We start from the raw sequence: 21749 nt of genomic DNA, 5'->3' as shown, positions 1-21749 counted from the left end.
ACTTATTATTAGCTCGAGCTCGATTTTTTTGACTCGCCCTTAAGCTCGACTCGAGCTCGAGCTCGAGTCAAATTTAAACGAGCCAAGCCTGAACAAGGGAAGCTCGCTCAAGCTCGGCTCGTTTACACCCCTACATAAGACAACTTAAGGGGTTTTATTAATAACAGTCAGAAAGCTTGCAAATTAAGGATATCTATTAATGGACTAAGATAGGCCTCTCACTAGTGGTGTATAATACAAGGTTGTTACCTTACATGGGTTTATTGAGAACCTTGTTAATCATTGAATATACCTTAAGGTCAGTGGGAGTAAAGTTACATTTCTTTTAGTCCTATATATAGATAATATTTTGCTTGCAAGCACTAATTTAGGTTTGCTACATAAAGTTCTTCTCACTAAAGTGTTTTTGGGAGAGATTCAAAATGAAGAACTATGAATCTTCAGTAGCACCTATTATTAAAGGGGATAATGTCCCAAATGTATTGGAACAAAGGCAGAAGAAAAAAATATTCCATATGTATCAACGGGTCTACATTAGACCCGACATTGAAATAGCCATTGGACTATTGGGTCAATATAGTATTATGGAATATGCAATGAACCAAGAACTACAGTTTAACCTAAAGATACACTTACCATTTGGTGGTGTTTATTCAGGTTTGATTTTTGCCAAATGTGTAGATAGTAGAGAATCAACTTCAGTATATATGTACTGAAGATGCAGTAAGCAGGCTATAGTTGCTACATCTACCATGAAAGCAAAAGTCATTACATGCTGTGAATTAATTACACAGGCATTATGGTTGAGACATTTTTGTTAAGGTCTCAAAATTGTTGATTTTATAGTTAGACCCATAAAGATCTTCTGAGTTAATTCTACTATAGTTATTTTTCTAAGAATAAACTGAGTAGAAGCAGAAGTATGTATATCGACATAGAGTATCACTATGAAAGAGAACATTAAGTGACAATAAGTGTCTATTAAGAATATAAGTGTTGAATTAATGATTGCGGATCCCATGACTAAAGGTTTACCGGTAAAGAAAGTATAAAGTCATGTGGAATATATGAGATTCATTAATTCATTTGTGCTTAGTTTCTCTTTAATTGGTCTATAGACATAAAGGTTATGTTATAAAGATTTTTGTGCACACATATATTATTCTTATCCGTGGGGATAAAATTAAAGTTGGACCCGAATGACTTATAGGAAGTTCATTCATAAATTACATTATCCATAAAATACTCATTTAGGGAGATATTGCACATCGTGATACATGGAAGGGACGGCTTATCATAGAAAAGCTTTACCGCCATGATTCGTGTGTAGTATTCCTTGAGCGAGTGGGAGGATTCCATGAAAGGTTGGAATAAATAAAGTATTGGCCATATCATATAACTGAACACCATAAGGAATTTATGTGTCATAAGGGCTAAGTGGGAGAATGTAAGAAATTTCATTTAAAGTATGTCACATATATTGTAATTATAAAATATATGTAATTACGGTGTTCAGTAATTTATTCCAATTAAAGCTTATTGTGTAAATCAAATATTTTAAATTAAATTACTGATTTAATTCTTGTGGAACAATTATTTGATTTCAATCAAATATTCTGAATTAAATCACTGATTTAATTCTTGTGGAACAAGTATTTGATTTAATTAAAGATATTATTTTTGTGGAATCAATTAGTTGTATTGATTTGATTTTTATTCCTTGATGGGAGAAATAATTAAGGTAACAGCTTTAATTGAGGGTCCCCTGACCTACCTATAAATAAGGCCTATGTATTCCATCAATTGGCACTCACTGGTAGGCATAGGTCAGAAGAATCTCTCAATAATTTTGTTTTTTAGTTTGGTTGCTGTGAAGTTGTTCTTCAAGTTGCTTGAGCAAAGCAATAGCCGGAGGTACATATATATTAAATTATTTCCGCTGTTAGTTTTATTGTTAATGAGCATTTAATATATATAGAATTTCTTACATTCTTCCCATTGGAGTGGTTACAGCAAAACTAACCTTTGGGCATGCTACCGCTAGTCTACATAACTTAGCAAAGACGGTAGACATGAAAGAATTGGTAGCCCTTGAATCAAATAAAACGGATGCTTTAAATCCAAGAACAGGAATGGTATCTCCACATCTTATTCTTCTTTAAGCTTCCTTGGAAAGAGCAAAAAATCCGAGCTAACGCCAATGGTTTTTGTGCCTTCCCATGTTGTGGTACTGATACCTTAGTTGTGCAAACTTGCTAAAGTGACGAGCTTGGCCATGCTGATCGCATACTCCCAAGCCAACTCTACAAGCTCGAAGCTCCCCAATGAACCTTATTGCAATGCCAGCATGGAACCGATGCTTGATTCTTTTAATATTGCTATTGTTGACACCGAGGGACGATTGGAGCATGTCTGATGTAAGACGATATTCACCTATATTTTTGCTAAAAACAAAAATAAGGAAAAAATCAAAAATAATATCGGAGCAACGCCGCTTGATCGAAATTTTATCCGTTCTCCGACAATAAAAGTAGAAAAGAAAAGATTATTACGATTCTCGCTGATTGTTAATTTTATATTAGGATTTTATTTTATTTTATTAGGACTTTATTTCCTTTTGTTAATATGGTTAGATTTGCTTTAATTATTTTCATTTTTTTATTAGGATTAGGTTTACTATTACTACTACGATTATGTTTACTTTCTTTATAAGTTTTTCTCTTTTATAAATAGGCTAACTTATTATGTAAAAATCATCAATTGAATCATTATCGAGTTAGAGAATTTTCTTTCAAATACTCTATATCTTTCTTTTTGCCTCTTACAACAATATTTTTCCTAGATCCAATCCTTCCAAATGAGGTACCAGGGATGAAGGTTTACTTCCTATGTTCTGCAAATGTCACAATATTTTCCTTCGAACTTTACTCGTAGACAGAAGCACAATCCACTAACTGGGAGAAGTTCTAAATGTCAAAGCATGCCATCATCGTCCTGATTAATGGGTGTAGACCCCTTTCGAACTTCTTGGCCTTCTTTTGCTAATCAAGAATTTAAGGTTGATGAGGAATTATTCAAGAAAAAGCCAAAGAAACATGAAACTCTTCTTCTGTTTTTGGTGAAACTCAATACTAGAAATTCAAGGACCCTCTGTTTTCTTCCTTGTATTTCTTGTTGCAAAATAATTGAGATGAGCAAACGTTTCACCATAAAAATTAATCAACCCTCTCTCTCTCTCTTCTTTTTTTTTGTTATATATGTTTTTGGATATCTTTATCATTATATGTTTATTGACCAGTAGTAATAGTGTTATATACATGTAATTGATCATCAAACAATTGTAATATTTCTTTTCATAGCTATTGTGGTCTCTTGTACCTGAAAAGAGCTCTTTCTATTTGATTTGAATGACGTTAGTGAATTTGGAAGTGCAGTTGGGCATGGCTAGTGCACTGGAAACTCTCTGTGGGCAGGCATATGGTGCAAAACAATACCACATGCTTGGAGTATATCTTCAAAGGTCATGGATAGTTTTGTTCTTGACCTCAATCTTTCTTCTTCCTCTATTTATCTTCACAACCCCAATTCTAGAGCTTTTAGGCCAAGAGGAAAATATTGCAGAACTAGGAGGAAACATTGGTTACTGGTTCATTGGTGTGGTGTTTTCCTTCATTATAAGTTTCACATGCCAAATGTTCTTACAATCACAGAGCAAAAACATGGTTATTACCTACTTGGCAGCATTTTCAATTGCAGTCCACATCCTCCTCTCATGGCTTTTAACTGTGAAATATAAGTTTGGGATTCCGGGTGCAATGTTGTCCACATTGGTGGCCTTTTGGATTCCAAATATCGGCCAGTTTATATTTGTTGTATGTGGAGGTTGTCGGGAAACATGGAAGGGCTTCTCAATATTAGCTTTCAAGGATCTTTGGCTGGTTTTCAAGCTTTCGCTATCATCTGGTATTATGCTCTGGTAATTAATTAAGACTTCTTTTTTTTTTTTTCTAACTGCAAATTAATATATATGTGATTTATAAATTAAGAATCAGTTCATAGCCTCTTGAAGTTTGTCAATTTGATAATTGCTTTCGTATAGGTATAACATGTATCTAAAAAGTTTTTTAGTGAATGACATTTGTTTCATGGCAGTCTGGAGCTCTGGTACAACACAGTGTTGGTTCTTTTAACAGGAAATATGAAAAATGCTGAGGTCTTCATCGATGCTCTATCCATATGGTAATTCTAATCAACTTTTTTCCTTTTTTTTTTTAATGTTTCTTTGGCTTTTGCTTTCATGTTGTTATTAATTCAAAAATATATCATCCATCATACTCAATAAATCTTGATAATTCAAAAAATATGCTTCTTTACAGTATTAATATCAATGGGTGGGAAATGATGATATCTCTAGGATTCATGGCTGCAGCAAGGTATGAGCATCATCTAATATTGTATCTTAAATTTGAAAATAACTATATCAAGGACAAGGTACGATGCATTTATGAAAATGTTGCAGTGTCCGGGTATCAAATGAGCTAGGAAGAGGGAGTTCAAGAGCTGCAAAGTTCTCAATGATGATGATAGTGCTGACATCATTCACCATTGGATTCGTGCTTTTTCTATTTTTCCTTTACTTCAGAGGACGTGTTGCCTACATATTCACCGAAAGTCAGGAGGTGGTTGAAGCGGTGGCAGAATTGTCACCCTTGCTGGCTCTCTCTATACTACTCAACAGTGTTCAACCAGTGCTCTCTGGTACACTTCCTCTTTCTCCATTATCTTCAACCTACACATACTATAACGCTTCCAAAATTAAACTGATTTATTCAATCAATATTGAAAGAATTACTAGTAACTCCTCCACTCCAATTAACTAGTAACTAACTGGTTGTATTACCCTTCAAAGATAACAGAGTAAAAACTTGCAGAAAGTAAAAATTCATGATATGAGATTACCATAATCCTTAATGCCATTATGTATGATCAAATATAGGGTCAGAGCTACCAAAAACATTTTATAAACCAAAACCCGACATCTTCATCCTAGCTAATTTTATCACTCTATACTCTAGAGACCTGCTAAACCGCAAAACGTCAAAGTGTACGTTTGCCAAGTGGAAAAAAAAATAACTGCACAAGTCTAAGACTTAGTAAGCAAATATTAGTAGTTGGTCATGCAATGAGCCTTTGACTGACGTTTTATAACTTGGAATAGTAAAAGTGAATTTTCAATGTAGTTCATTTTAAAGGAAGGATGGGGCATAATTATGATAACAATCACTCATATTTTAATGCAGGGGAATCGTACTATATATATATTAACTATAACTATCTTCCATATAATCTTTCCAAGCCCTTAATCCATTCTTGGTAAGGTTGGCATTGTCGTAAAGGACCTGTAATTCAATACTGGTGCCCCAGATATCTTTCATGTATTGTCCACTTATTAGCAGCCTGATCGAGTCCGACATCGGGTGGCCACGCTACTAATGATATTCGTCTATAGTGACCACCAATCAAGTTTAGGTGCACCAATCATGAAATAACCATTAAATCTAAGGTCAAACATAACAATAAATCTTTGTGACCATAGGGTTAAGTGAAAGAAAGTAAAGAAACTTGCTTTTAGCATAATGAAGTCTCAGCTTCGTTCTCATTGTATATATAGGCAAAAGAGTTACAATTGTAATCAAGTTTAATAACCTTAAACTTGATACAAACTAGGAGAACTAATACAACTAAAGAACTAAAAAGGGAAGAGATAAAACTGCTTTAAAGATAATAGAAGAGATGCATTCGGATTAGAGGAGAAGAGATCTGTTTGGATTCAAAGACTGAATCCAAAACAGAGTATGTGTTGTGAGTTTTAATTGTTACTCGCAAGTGCACAAGTCGTTTGCAATATAACTTTCGCAAGTGTGAGGTCGAATCAACAGGGAATTGTGTTCGTGAAAACAAACTTCTATCTAAATTAATTAAACTTTAATCTAGTTCCAACAATTGGGTGATTTTTCTTGCAAAAATAAAAACTAAATGAAATTAACTTTAATCAAGTGAATAAAAATACTAAGGCTTAGAATTCACACTCACCAAATCAAGCAACACATTCTCATGTTTTGTCCATACAGTTGAAGAATGATAAAACCCTATGCATGTTCCACTTTTCATAAAAATACCACATTAAAACATTCAATGAATCCATCCATTCTACAAATCACAAAGAATACTCAACTTAAACCAAATCATCCAATGTATCCATTTGATTGACGAATCATAATGGATATCCAATTTAAATTGAATGATTCAATGTATCTATCGAATGAAACATATCGAATATCCAATGTTTACACAAATAATAATCAAAACAATCAATTAAAAGTGTTTAATCAACTGATTGAATTGAAATAAAACATCAAATATATTAAACATTGGAATTGTACGAATATTACAATGAGAATGTGACTGCTAATCAATTGTGAGGCTTCATCTTCAACCTTAGTTGAAGGTTTAGCCTTTTATGTCTACAAAAATCAAATTAAAACTAATTGAATTCATCAAAACTGATAAACTTACAAAGTTAAATGTGTTCAGAGCTAAAAGATGCCAAAAACTTGAAAATTACACTGAACGACGCCCCCTTGGTTTGTTTCGCTAGAAAAGAATGCTATTTATAGGGCTTGCCTAGGGGTTTTAACCTAAATCCGGCGCCAGGACAACTGAGTGTGCTCAATCGCATACTAGGTGCGCTTGCTTGCACTCGAGCATGCATTACTGCTCTTGCGGCATAGCGCTTGGGCGCTGCTTGCTTGGGCATAGGTGGGGGTGTGCTTGAGCGTGCCCTTGCTGGGCTCGAGTGCAGATGCGCCCGATCCCACTTCCAAAAATGCTCTTTTTCCAACTTCTTTGCGTCTTTTACATTAAGACCGCAGTTTTCCTTCAACAACCTGCAAAACACTAAAACACCAAACTAGCACAAAACATCAGATTATAAAGCTAAAGGATTAACAATGCAAATTAAGGGGCCCAAATATGCAATATTTGGCACTCATCAGTATGCATAGGAGATAGCTACACATGATGCAGGTGTAGTGCGCTCGAGCGCACTTTCGCTTGATGTACTTCAATTGCATCAACTGCTAGATGTTTCTTAACAGGCCCCCTCAAATGAACGAGAGGAGGAGTGACCATGAGTTTGTCTCTGAGGAAAGAAAGCGAGAGGAGGTAAGACCCTTTGTAAAGATATCAGCACATTGATCTTGAGTTGGAATGTAGCTAGCACTAAGATCTTTGTGAAGAATTTTCCCACGGATGAAGTGGTAGTCTACTTCTACATGCTTGGTACGAGCATGGTAGATAGGATTGGAAGCTAAGGCAATATCTCCTATATTATCACACCAAAGTAAGGAGGATCATGGAGAGAAATCAGCAATTCTTTGAGTAACATTGGAAGTCATGAGAGGTCAGTAGTTGTGATGACCATGGCACGATATTCAACATCGGTGCTAGATCTTGAGACAACAGGCTGCTTCTTGGCATGCCAAGACACCAAGTTGGAACCAAAGAAGACACAATACCATGTGGTGGATCTACGATCAAGAAGATCCCCTGCCCAGTCAGAATCACAGTATGCCTGAAATTGAAGAGGACTTGTAATGAAGTGAAGGCCATGATCTGGTGTGCCTTTAAGGTACCTTAGGACTCTTTTAGTAGCCTTCATATGTTCATTGGTTGGACAATGGAGAAATTGGCACAATTGGTTGACAATGTAGGCTATGTCAGGTCTTGTGAGTGTGCAATATTGGAGAGCTCTAATTATATGGCGATAGGTTGTGGGATCGGGTAGGACATTACCATCAAGCTTGGTGAGTTTCTTGCTTGAAGTGCAGGGTGCGGCATAAAGCTTTGCTCCAAGCATTTGCACACGATCAAGTAAGTCAATAATGTATTTTCCTTGATTTAGATGTAAGCTAGATTTGTCACGAAGAACATGGATGCCTACGAAGTATGAAACGCAGCCAAGATCTTTAAGCTTAAATTCCAATTGAAGGTCGTGGATGCGAGACTCCATGATAGATGAATCTGTGCATGTTACTATGATATCATCAACATATATAAGTATGTAAATATGAATAGAACCTTGATGAAGCATAAAAAGAGAGGTGTCTGCTAGGGATCCAACAGAATCAAGATGGAGAAGAGCTTGTGACAATTTGTGAAACCAGGCTCTTGGGGCTTGCTTTAGACCATAGAAGGCCTTTTTGAGCTTACTACATACATGATTTGGAAAAGCTGCATCAACAAAACCAGTAAGCTGCTCCATGATTTAATACCTCAACTTTTTAAATTGTTTTAAAAAGAAAAGAGTTTTAATCCCTTATTCAACGAGCTAATAGCCTTCTAAATCAGCCCTAAACAGAAAACTCTAAGCCATCTCAGCATAACTCATAGCCCTTACACTTGGCCATGAAGCCTTTGAAGTGAAACCCAAACCTACCATTTCTGACCGTACGTACGCCCAGCAAACCAGATGTACGCTCTTGTTTTTAGTAGAGGACGTACGCAGGGTTACCGGACGTACGCTACTGTTTTTAGTAGAGGACGTACACAGGGGGACCTCTCGGACGTACGTTGACAATAGTACAATGGGACCACCCGGGACGTACACTGCTTTTTGAAAAACCCTTGGATAATACCCAGAATGTACGCTAAACCCTTTTACCCAATGTGTAATAGTACCGGATGTACGCCCTTATAGTACCGAACGTCCACTACTTTTAGAGTAGTTAGTGAATGCCTCCAGCTTTTCTCCCCTATAAACATCCATCCTTTATTCGTTCCCAGAATCCATTCCTCGCCCCTAGGCCCTCTGCAAACACCTATCAGAGTATTCTTGTGAGTTTTCTTGAAAGTTTAGAGGATTTTTGGAGAAAATGAGGAAAGCTTGGTGTTCTTGCCACCTCCCGAGGTAAACCCTGCCCGTTTTACACTTTCACTACTGTTTTATTGTTTTCCAAAATGTTGTGAGTTTTCAAAAGGATGTTATATTAGGTTTTCACTCCTTTCGTTACAAACCAAGAAATGTTTTTAAAAGAGTTTCGAAAGCTCCTTTGATTTTTTGTATTGCATGATGTTGAGTTTTCTTATGACGCATTTGCTTATTTTATAGCCTAGAAAGAGTTATAGTAGTCTCTAGATTGCATAGGAGCCTTGAAACCCCGTTAGGAGCTTTTGGCCGAAATGCCTACTCATTGACTGGCCGTACGCTCCTCGAGCCTGGAAGTACGGTCAAGAGGTCAGACATCTGCCTTAGCCCCATTTGTGAAACTTAGGCCCTAGCAACCCTTTTGTTAGATAAAGCGTAGTATCTTACTCGTAAGAGTCCTCTAGAACTGTGCATCACAACATGTCGTATTTCGTTATAGCAGGATTTAGCTATGTTGGAGGATTCGAGCGAGTGTACGAGGTAAGTAAACAATTACGAAAACTTTCTTCAAAACATGGGATATGTCAGTTGACTGACCACGAGTATGATATGAGCATGTCTACTTTTCGTAATAACTTGATAACTGCTTTATCAACTGATTAATAAGATGCATCATATGACATGGTACACCAATACATGCGGTATAATGGCCATGGGCTTACTGTATAGACTTCATTCTATAGTCAAATGTGTGTGTTGTTATGTGAGCTTTGGATCCAATGGTTTTGTGACCTGGTGTAGCCATACCCAAATGGCTAGGCTACTATAGGACGGACATCATTAGCGGTGTAGGCCACCTGAGGTCGGACTCAGTCGTGCCGCTAGTATTATGTATGGTAGCGTACAATGGCTGGAGCACCGGCATTGTATTATAGGTCCCTTAGGACAGCACTAACCCTGCTGGGAAGGGGTAATATCTCGGGTAGACCATACATTAGAGTTATGACCTATAAAACATTAGTTTTTCCTGCATTAAAATACTTAGGCGATTGCCGCCAAGAGTACACCACCGTCTTTATTAACCAAACAATACTTTTATGGTATATTAATGAAGACAACTCCTCTTTTCAAATGATTACTAAAACTGGACACTTATTTATGCTTAAATGAGCTCAATCATACCTAATTGTGAGGTTTACTTACTAAGTCGTTAGACTTACGCTGTTATTACCCTTTTAGGAAGTATGTTTCTAGAACTCAAGAGTGGCACGATTGCCACTACGGACCTTGCTTTAGAATCTTCATGGTACTATCAGGTTTGTTTTATATTGTTATTAGTTGCTCCATGTCTTTGAGTTTAAGGATTCTACTTATCCATTGATGATTTAATAGTTTCTCATATTTTTTTTCACCTTCCTATGCATTAACTCTGATAATGCTTAGAGGGGTGATTTCTCATTTAGCCACAAATTGGTTAAACAGGAGTAATTGCCAGCAACCCTGCCAAGTTAGCCAAGGCTAATTTTGGGGGTGTTACACATGAGGACTTCTTCATTCAAGTGACCATGAAGGAAAGCTCCAATTGCTTGAGGCGCCAATTGTAGTGGATTGCTAAGGATAGTAGGATCCATATAGTGGCTGGTTTGATAACTGGAGTAAAAGTTTCAATGTAGTCAATATCATCTCTTCGTTGAAAATCCTTAGCCACTAGTCTTGCCTTATATCTTTCAATAGTGCCGTTTGATTTTTCCTTTAGCCGAAAATCCCACTTGTTTTTTATGATGTTTCGGTGTGAAGGTCTAGGGCAGAGAGACCAAGTACCATTGTCAACCAAAGCTTGAAGTTCACTTTCCATTCAGCAAACCATTTAGGGTTTGAGACAACCTAAGCAAATGTGGTAGGGATAGAAGGCAAGGGTGTGGCATGAAATGATTTTAGTGGACACTTGGTTGATTTTAAGGATAGGAATAGCCGATAGTTGGGAAAAGACTTAGGTTTTGAGTTTCTAGTCATAGATCTTGTGACAATATGAGGAGAGGCTTGCTCAAGCGGTGCAAGTAGAACCTAAAGCAGGGATTGATCTGGATTGGAGATAGGGGAAGAAGGCAAAGAGTCAGGGATAGGAGGTAGCAATTCTGCAGTAGGGGTAATCAATGGAGTAGAGGGTCCAGGTGTTGGTGAGGAGAATAGCCTTGAGGAGAGAGGGGAAGCAAGAGTGTTTGTTAGGGCAGCCACTCGTGCTGGGGAAGTCAATGTGATAGGGGATGGGGTGTGAATAATACTAGAATCAGAATTATTCACAGAGTAAAAATGAGAAGAATCAAGAACAATACCTATAGCGGAAAGATCTAATTCGTCAGGGGATGAAGATGATGCTATACCCTATGTGTGAAATACCAATTCATCAAAAATAACATGTCTAGAGACATATCCACGATTGGAGTTGGGATCAAGACACTTGTAACCCTTTTGGCGAGCATTGTATCCAAGGAAGATGTGTTGTTTGCTTCTGAATTCCACTTTGTTTTTAGCATAGGGTCTTAAGAGGGAATAACAAGCATAACCAAAATTTTTGAAAAAGGTGTATTCAAGTTCCTTATTGTAGAGTTTGGTGAAGGACTTGAATTTTGGAGAGTTGGGGTAGGCAGTCTATTAATGAGATACACGGCAGTACTGACAGCTTCAACCTAGTATTTTGAAGAGAGGTGGGATTAAGCTAGAAGACTAAAACCAGATTCAATGATATGCCTATGTTTTCTTTTTGAAACTCCATTTTGTTGAGATGTATGTGGATAAGTGGTTCAATGAAGAACACTATGTGTTGACAAAAATTTAGTGAAGTTATGAGAGGCGTATTCACCACCAGCATTTGTTTGAAGTTGTTTGATTCTTAGGGAAAATAAATTTTCTATTAAGTGCTTGAATTTAAACGAAGGTTTCAAAAATATCTGATTTGAGTTTAAGAGGAAATAGTCAGGTGTATCTAGAGAAATCATCAATGAAAATAACATATCATTTGCTTCCATTGATTAAAGATAAATGAGAAATCCATACATCGTTATGAATATGCTCCAATGGAGTAGTGGTGACACGACTAGACTCAGCAAAAGTTAACTTTTTGCTGTTTCCTAATTGACATCAAACACAAATAGACTGGCTTGACTTAACTGAAGACACAAGAAGGTGGTCATTGTGAAGCAGATGCTGCAAGATTCGATGACTTGGATGCCCTAAGTGGTTGTGCCAAACTGAAGAAGACACCTTAATCCCAAATCGTGTAATAAATGCTCTGACTTTATTTCTGGTGAAGTATTGTAACCTTAATGGGCAGAGACCATCTTCACTTTCCCCTTGTAGGAGGATCCTCACTGTGAGGTTGTCCTTAATTAAGAAATAGCTATCAGTTAGTTTAAAATGACAATCATGGTCACAATAGAATTTCTTAATTGAAAGTAAATTTGTTGTACCATTAGGACAGTGTAAGATATTTTTGAGATGTAGAATTTGATTTGAAATAAGAAAAGAGGAAGAGCTAGTGTGGGAGATACCAAGTCCACTACCATTACATACTGCTATTGTCTCATCACCCTGATATGGTTGCTGCAGAGTTAGATTCTCCAAGTCATTAGTAATGTAAGTGTTGGCTCCATTGTCGGCAAGCCATTGATCTTTATCTTGTAAATTGTTGGATTGGGAGACCATTGCAGCAAGTTCAAATGGTGGATGTCGTCCTTGGAAGGCATAATCCATGCGATAAAAGCAGTCCAATGCTTGATGATTGGAGCGGCCACATATCTGACAAAGAGGCTTGTTGGATGAGAAGATACCAGGTTGAGAATTTCTACCTAGAATGTAGTTGCTGGAGCCTCCAATAATGGTTTTTCCTTGAGGGAAAATAGGGGATGGGAGGATACCAGGGGATCTATTGAAAGGCTTCTTTGAGGGAGAATTTCTATAATTGGAGAAAGGTTTCTTGTTGTTGAATATCTGCTTATAACCTTGGCTTCTGGGCAGTCATGGCATAGGTTTGTAGTTCGGTAGTGGCAGCCTGATGTTCAAGGAGTTGTTCAGGTCCAAGTAATTCAAACTGAAATTCTTCAAGTGACCTAGAGATATTCTTTGTTATCATTGAGTAGGTCATGACAAAAGAATTGTAGGTGGAGCTTAATCCACCTATGATGTAGGATACAAGATCATCATCAGTGATGGGACTACCGGCAATGGCTAACTAGTCAGCAAGTGATTTGGCACTACGAATAAAATCAACCCATGGCTTGTTACCTTGTCTAAGAGTTTGAAGTTGGCGTCCCAGTTGGGTGAAGTGAGACCTTGATGGAGAAGCATAACAAGTGGCGAATGTTCCATACTTGACTTAAGGTTTTGCACCCATAGATAGTAGTCACAATTGGAGCAGTCAAGGTTGCAATGAACCAACTGAGAATGTATTGATCTTTCTATTCCCAAAGAACATATTCTGGGTTTGAGACATCAGGAGTACTTTTCTCAGAGGAAGATGGAATACGCTTTGGTGGACATGGCTCAGAGCCATCAACAAGAGGGGTGTGAACCGTGTGGCTTTGATACCATGAAAGAAAGCAAAGAAACTTGCTTTTGGTGGAATAAAGTCTTAGCTTCGTTCTCATTGTATATATAGGCAAAAGAGTTACAATTGTAATCAAACTAAGACAACTAATACAATAATAACAAGGAGAACTAATACAACTAAAGAACTAAAAAGGGAAGAGATAAAACTACTTTAAAGATAATAGAGGAGATGCATTCGGATCTGAGGAGAAGAGATCTATTTGGATTCAAAGATTGAATCCAAAACAGACTATGCATAGGAGACAGCTACGTAGGATGCAGGTGCAATGCGCTCGAGCGCGAGCGCTCTCGTGATTCAAACTAGCCTATGTTTTTTTTTTTTTTCTTTTTTTTCTTTTTTTCTTTTTTGGGTGGGGGGGATAAGCTTGTATTATCTTTGCCTCAACAGTCGCGTTACTAGTGCGCTCAAGCGCATTCTCGCTTGCTGTACTTCAATTGCTTCAACTGCTAGATGTTCCTTAACATTAAGTCCATATAGTAAACACATGGTCATTATACCGCACATATCGGTATACCATGTCATACAATGCCAATATTGTTCCTTTATTTAGAAAAAATATCATATTTAAACATTTAGTCATTTATAAAAAGTAATAGGCTGTTATTGAAAAGAAATGCATGCTTAGTCCTTAGACATTGAAAGATTAGTAGGATTGTGTTATACCTCTAATCGCCAAATAATCAAAGCATAGAACTAAGCTATATAACAAAAATAAAACATGCATAACGGAATTAAAACTATATCATTGACACAACACAAAGTTTATTTACGAAGTAGAAACCCCTTTGAACACATCAAAGCTAAAAATTACTCTAGGGCAGCAAAACCCAAAAAATAACTATATGAAGATTCAGAGTTACAAACTAGACGATACTTGTTGTTCCAAATACCCACCTAAATTAATAGGCGAATACTCGGTACATTTTACTCATAAGTGCACAAGATCAAAAGATAATATAGCAGGCAAATACGAGATCATTCCCACGAGGATTGGTAAATTATGCTTAGAATTGATTTCCTATTTAATAACAGATTGTCACGAATAGAATTGAAATAAAGGAATAAAATAAAAGATAAACTAAGACTAAAAGGGATTAGGGTTTTGATATCGACCACTAATCAGACTAATTAAGATAACAATACGCCAATATTTCAATCATACGATATATTTAATGCTTGTCAACCTAAAGGCATGATATCTACTCCTCAAGCTATTGATCTCCCTAAACAATGAATTAGGCATGGTATCTACTCTAATTTGTTTCTACTCCAAGGGATTTAACATGGTATCTACTAAGTTGTTCTTTAAGGAAACATAAATTTATGGAAATCAATAAATACATGAAACCTAGAGCATGGTATCTACTCGTAGTTCCCCATGTTGATTAAGTCAAGAACCCGTGATGAGGTTCTTTTGTTACTTTATTAAGCCCAAGACTCAGTTATCTAAATTGACTTAATTAACAAATCCATACCATATGCATATTAGGAATTCAATAAACCAGAAATTAATCAACTAAAATACCAAAATATGTTTGAAACAAAGGCGTAATTGAAATCCTAAAAAGACTTAGGGCTTCAATCTAGTCCTAATTAAAATATAAAATACATAACAAAATAAAAGGTGGAAGAGAAGAAAAATCCGAACTCCTCTTGATCTAGCATTCAGTTCCTTTCCAGAGCTTGTGCCTTTTTGTCCACACTTTTTTCTAGAGGCTTATAGGTCTATTTATTGGCTTAGGAAAGACTTAGAAACCCTAATACAATCATAGGTCAGTCTACCAATCCAACTAGGAGACTAGAAATCTAAGCTGAGATGGAAAATGACACTTTCCGCATTTGAGCTGTGCGAGTGCGCTCGATCTCAGGTTGGTGCACTCGATCGCACACCTGCGATCGATCCATATGTTGGGCGCTTGAACATATGCTACGCTAGCGCCTGCTTGATATGTCATCAAGAGCTAATGTGCTCAATCCTGGTTGTCTTACACTCGAGCATAGGTGCGCTCAAGCCTAGATTGGCTGCGATCGATCCTATGGCTTTCAGCTTTTTTCCAATTTGTCTTTTAAGCCTGCAACTTGCTGGAAACACTTGCTTTTCTTCAAAAACATAAGAAAACACAAAAAGGAAGCAAAACATCCAATAATGACAAAACTAAGAGCTTATCATAGGTAAATTAAAGGGCTAAAATATGTATATTTTAGCACTTATCACAACCTTGAGGACCTCTAGACTTAGTAAGAACAATAAGCTTTCCAACTTGTCTCCATTCTGACCATCGTCACGGAGTGCATCTCCTTACTGACCCTTCGGTAGACTTCTTTCTTCAAGTAATTATGGCAACAATCTTTGTGCAGGTGAATGAAGAGGCAACACGCCAAACAAGTACAAAGGCACAACACCCAAAGCTTTATCACATCCTCTCTTGAACAAACAACTTTAAAGACACAACGTCCGTAGAGAACTTTGAGACATCAGTGAATAGTGCACAGAGAAAATATTTTCCTAAAAGTCTATAATGAATAATGACATGAAAATCCTTTTATATGAAAGCATTTTACTCTTCACGTCCTAACGGGATACATTTCTCGTTATGACGGGAAGAACAAATTCATAGATGTGAGAATTCTACGTCTTAACAAGAAAGCAGATCCATTATGACGGGAAGAACAAATGTCCCATCTTCGTCACATGGCCCGTCTTAACCCACCATCTGACGGAAAAACGGGGAGCTCAACATTGGTCCCATTACATGTCCCATCCTGACGAGGTTCTTGATGAGGAAACAGTATCTTTAGCTTCAATCCCGTTACATGCCTATCCTAATGTAACTCCTGACGAGGAAACAATAACTCCCCATTACATGTTTGGTCTTGATGGCACTCCTGACGAGGAAAAAGTAGGCTCTTCACACAGTCCCATTACATGTTCCATTCTGACGGGGTTCATGACGGGAAAACAAAAAGTTCTTCAAACAACCTCTGAAAGCCTAAGTGTTATTCCCCAAAGTTTTGAACAAAAAGAAATACAAGAAATATCATTGAATATGGCCAAACTAAAACCTAACAGACATTCACATGTTATTAAAAAATTTTGTAAGTATTAACTTACCTCGTCCGCTTATCCAAACTCTAAGACATATTGAACTCCCGCTACTGTGAAACATACTCTAACATTATAAATGGCACCTCGAGAGTCTAATTTATGCACGTTAAAACTATGACTAGGAGTTAAACCATTATTAAAACCCTAATTATCCATTCTGGGCACTGTTGAGCATTCAATCTCAATATCGAAGGTTCAGTCAACTAGGGTCGACATTCGACAAGTACTAGAATGCATGAAAAGCTCCAAACTCTTACACATTACGTAACAAATCTCAACTAAAGCTTCTAACACCCTAATAAAAACAAAAACCATATCAACGTACTAAATATTGGAAAATAAGGGTAAGTTCTTAACTTTTTGGAAATCATTGACTTTTAAGAGAGATAAATTATAAATTCATCATGTCATACTTAAGGCTTGTAAAAATCATGGCAAATCACATGGTCAGAACATGAACAATATGAAAAACGAGTAAGGTCCAAGGTTTACCTTAATGAAAATATAACAACACCAAAATCACCTTCTTTACTCTCTAGAATTTCATTTTCTCTTTAGGATTGGGGTGGCTATGGTACATGGGGATGAATGAGGTGTGAAGGGGTATGAGGGGTTTATTTATAGTAGTGGACGGAGTTGATAAGACTAAATGATATGGCTAATAGGTTAAATTTACTTTTCAAGCTTTATTGAACAATTGATTTACTATCTTCGAACATTCAGTGTACTGTTGTACCGACAGTTCTAGGCTTTCACTCGAACGTTCCAAAGAACCATCGAACATTCGAATCTAGGGTATACTGAATTTTTTAGGGGAACTTCGAACATTGGACTAGAGTTAAAAGTATTTAAATTGTTTTGGGATTTTTGGGAAAATTGTTTAGGATATTTTAAGTTGCAAGTATTGTTTTCTATAAAACTCGACTGAGTCGTATTAAATACATTTTATTTTATATTATTATTTTGGGGTATTGCACACACACATAATACCCATATTTAATAATTAGCTTTTAACTATAACGATTTTTACAATGAGTTATTATAATGTTAGATGGAGGGGTGGCCATAGTGGATGCACTTCTCCTTGTGTTTTTGAAAAACATTGTGCAAAAGCCTAAAACATAATGCTTGGCTTGATGACTTACTGACGTTACATCTGAGAAGCATTATGCTTGAAAATGTGAATATGGAGTAATGCTCAGGCGTTACTCTAATGGATACTCATCCCCATCAATAGGGGTTAGGGCTATAAATAGCTCCCGTTTGGATGGGTTAAGGTCTCAGATCACTTGTTAGGAATCTTAGGTGACCCGTCAAACTCTTAGTATTTTTTGAGTGCTCTTAAACTATGGGTCTTGCGCTTACTACTCCAGTAATTTTGGTTTTGAACTAGGTCTAGAACATGGATAGCATCTCTCCAGCGCCGCAGCCTCAGGTAAGCCCCCTCCCCCATGGTGAGGGGAAGAGGGATGGCCGTTTGTTGCCTCCCTCCTCCCACTCGCCTGCCCTTGCACCGGGTGCCAGTAGTTTACTTGATATCCTTGGCCCAGGTTGCCTCCTCCCTACCTTTTCTCTGCCGCCCCTTCCTCTTTGTTCCACTTTTGTCCTTGGCGGGGCTCTTTGGTTGTTTTCTGCTCCTTTCCTTTCTGTTTTTTTGCTATGTTTTTGGTGTGATGTTCTTGTAACCTTGCTTGTGTGCTACTCGGTGTGGGTGCTGATTTTGGGGGTTTCTTTCAAACTCTCCCCAGTTTTGTTTTGTGTTCACCGCCGATCTCCTCCGCCCGCTTTGCCACCCAACGTCCCCTGCTGCGATGGTTTTTCGGCCAGTGGGCGATCGATTTCGCCACCCTCCGTCCACTGTTTTGGGCTTTTTCCGTGTTCCCACCGCGTCGAGCTTCCATCGTTCCCTTCCGGTGTCGGTTTCCGGCGAGTGCACAATCGGCATCCACGCTGCGTGTGCCTGTTCCCGTTTGTTTTATTTTCCTTGTTTTGTCTGTGTTCATGTTTTTTCTCGGTATGCATTTCATTCCTGTTATTTGCTTGTAATAAGGCCCTGCCTCTTTGGTTCGCCCAAGTTTTATTTCGGTTTTCTTGCTTCTGTTTTGTAATAAGGCTTGACCACTCAATCTGCCTACTTGGATGTGAACTGAACTTTGGTCCAGATCTTTTAGGTCGTGGATGTGAATTTTAGTCCAAACCTTCGAGTTGTGGACGTGAACTTCATCCTGGCTTTTGGGACGAGGAGGAATTTGCGCTACCTATGCATTGGATTGCGTCTGTCTTATGCAGATCTGTTATTTCAATTGAAAACTAGTTATAGGTTAGCGGAGGTTTTAGGTGATGTTGTATCCTTATAGCTTCGGCTATAATTTGCATTTCCAGGGCTTTGTGTTCCTGCGATGTAAGAGCTTTATGCTTGTGATTATTATCAATGAAATTGGAATGTATTTCTTTTTTTAAAAAAAAAAAAAGAACATGGATAGCATCAATATGTATTCTTATAATCCCATTAAACATCTTGAATTTTATAGTAGCTATTTTAACAAAATTAAATAACACATAGTATCATTTCCCATTAAAATAGTACTAACATTATAGGAGTTATACATAGTTAATCCTTGCCAATGCGAACATATATTATACCTTTATGATGCTTTCTTTGCTTGTTGATGGCATCATCCTTCATACGGGCTAGCTCAAACGCATTGCGAAGAGTTCATAGTTTAAACATTTGAACTGCATCCACAATCTCATCCTTCAATCCTCCGAGCAAGGTTCCCACAATCACTTTTTGAGCCATCCACTTACACTATTTGCAAGTCTTTCGAACTCACGTTGATATTCTCTCAACGTCCAGCATTGTTGGATTCGGGAGAGTCCTTCATCATAATCCTCTATTTTGGTAGGCCCGAAATCGATTATTAGTTCCTTCTCAAATACTTCCAATGTGACTGCAAGTTGCTCTTCCCTATACACCTTCTTTAATAGTTGCCACCATTCCCCTTCCAAGTGAAAAGCAGCCAATGTTACCCTTTGCTCATCGGGCATCCGTTGGTAATCAAAATATTGTACCACTCGATCCAACCAAACTATGTGATCATCCCCTGAATAGCGTGGAAAATCCAATTTGGCTGGACACAGTATAATCGGATGGGTCTAGCCACCTACCACCTTAGGCCCACTCGACTAGCCAAAATTCCCCTCTAGCACATAAGATGTTGACCCATTCTCATTGTTGTCCTTCAATGTTGAGGAGTAAGTTTGGGTGATTAAGTCCTTATGCCCTTGGAAAGAGATTTACATTTGTGACTCCGTAACCGTCTTTTTTAGCATTCCTTCTTTCAGCTCCGGGATGATACGATTTTGTTGGTAGCCATTGATCTGATACCAAATAATGAGAACCCAAGTAAATCCAATTAGGGCTGGAAACAAACCACAAGACAAGCTTTTGCTTAATAATTATTCATAATAAATGTTCACTACAATGGCCCTTATTTATACTTATTGTACTAGTACAAAACATACAAGCAAAACCACTTGCCTTAGCTGCGTCATTCTCATGGGCCATGTATCTTGGATTAGGCTGATGAACCCTCTTGGTCCTGTGAAAGAAAGAAAGTAACCAATGATGTTGATATATGTTTTATTAAAGAATTTGTAGTTTTCATGGGCATGCAGGAGTTGCGGTTGGAGCTGGGTGGCAGAGCATTGTAGCATACGTTAACATAGCCTGTTATTACCTTGTGGGGGTTCCCGTTGGCGCTGTGCTTGGATATGTGTTTAATATGGAAGTCAAGGTGAGCCATCTTTTATCACCTTACATTTTTACCTTCATTTTTTTATTATTATTACAAAAATACACTTGTTATGGGATATGTGAGCAATTGCAAAATTATTGGATGTGATATTGTAGGGTGTTTGGATTGGAATGCTGTTCGGCACATTTGTTCAAACTATTGTTCTTATTATTATCACCTATAAAACTGATTGGGATGAACAGGTATTAACTTACTTGAATTAAATGAAGATGTTAATTTTTCTAAATTATAACCACCGTATCTGATTTGTGTTAGTATTTGAACATCTGCAGGTAATTATAGCTCGTAGTCGCGTTAACAAGTGGGCTGTGGAAGATGCCCAAGAATCAACATCAGATGCATAACTTCAACCTGTTTTTCTTCTCTTCTCTCTACCTTCTGAAAATCTTAAAATCCTATATTAATTTAGCCACTCAGATACCCTGAAGGTGATTGATTGGATTGAAATAGGTTTCATTTTATGGGCATTGCATATGCTACCAATATAGTCTCTGTTGCAATGACCACCTAAACAAAACAAACAAAAAAAAGAAAATGTAGGACCCTAATGATAGGAATTAGAGGGTCTTTAATCGGTTGAAAATTGAAAATCAAAGCCTTCAAATGATCACTTTGAGGGGCTCAACCTCCAAATACTTCTTTTCTATTATAAATTAGGGACATGGAATGAACAATCTTTGTTTTTGATAATAGTAGTCGACTTCTCTCATTAAAAACTTCAAAAGACTAGAGCAGATTGCTCCATCAATAACGTGTCAGGAGGCGCTAGCTTCTCGCCAAATATTACTTCACAGCGTATTTAGCAAGTTTATGAGCCACTTGGGTTCCCTTCTCTCTCTTCACGAACGTGATTTGCCAATGTAGCAAAGCTTGGAGCTCAACTTTGATATCAGCAACTACGTGCCCCATCCAGCTCCTATCCACGTCCACAGAATTGATAGTATCAACCACTGTTTTGGCATCCCCATCTCTCGGCATAGCTGTATCGCCAGTAAGACTGCCATAGCCTCAACCGCCGCCCGAGCTATACAACCCACCTTCATCACACACCTCGCTGCCTTCATATCACCATGAGACGAGCTTTCAGCCATGGAACGGGATGCTAGCTCCTTCTGCATATGATAGGCACTCTTCACCAAGAAAACACCATTTTTGGTACCCCTCCAAATAAGAACATCCTCCTAATTGGTACAGCTTAGTGGGATTTCTTGGATCATTCGGACCTCCTCTTTGGAAAATAAATTTCTCATAAGAGGAATATTCCACCACTTTGAGTCTACATCTATGAGCTTG

At 37.6% G+C, this 21749-nt stretch overlaps 1 protein-coding gene across 1 annotated transcript; it reads left to right on the top strand.

Moving 5' to 3' along the window:
- Positions 1-3359: 3359 nt before the first annotated feature.
- On the top strand, positions 3360-21013 carry LOC132161710 (protein DETOXIFICATION 21-like). Its single transcript, XM_059571887.1, has 7 exons — positions 3360-3976; positions 4153-4239; positions 4377-4433; positions 4520-4758; positions 20317-20435; positions 20552-20638; positions 20729-21013. Exons 1-7 carry the CDS (start codon positions 3408-3410, stop codon positions 20798-20800), a joined length of 1230 nt encoding a protein of 409 aa, XP_059427870.1. The 5' UTR covers positions 3360-3407; the 3' UTR covers positions 20801-21013.
- Positions 21014-21749: the final 736 nt, after the last annotated feature.

This window comes from Corylus avellana, chromosome ca9, assembly GCF_901000735.1.
Source record: "Corylus avellana chromosome ca9, CavTom2PMs-1.0".
Taxonomy (NCBI): domain Eukaryota; kingdom Viridiplantae; phylum Streptophyta; class Magnoliopsida; order Fagales; family Betulaceae; genus Corylus; species Corylus avellana.
This window is presented reverse-complemented; position numbering and strand designations above follow the sequence as displayed.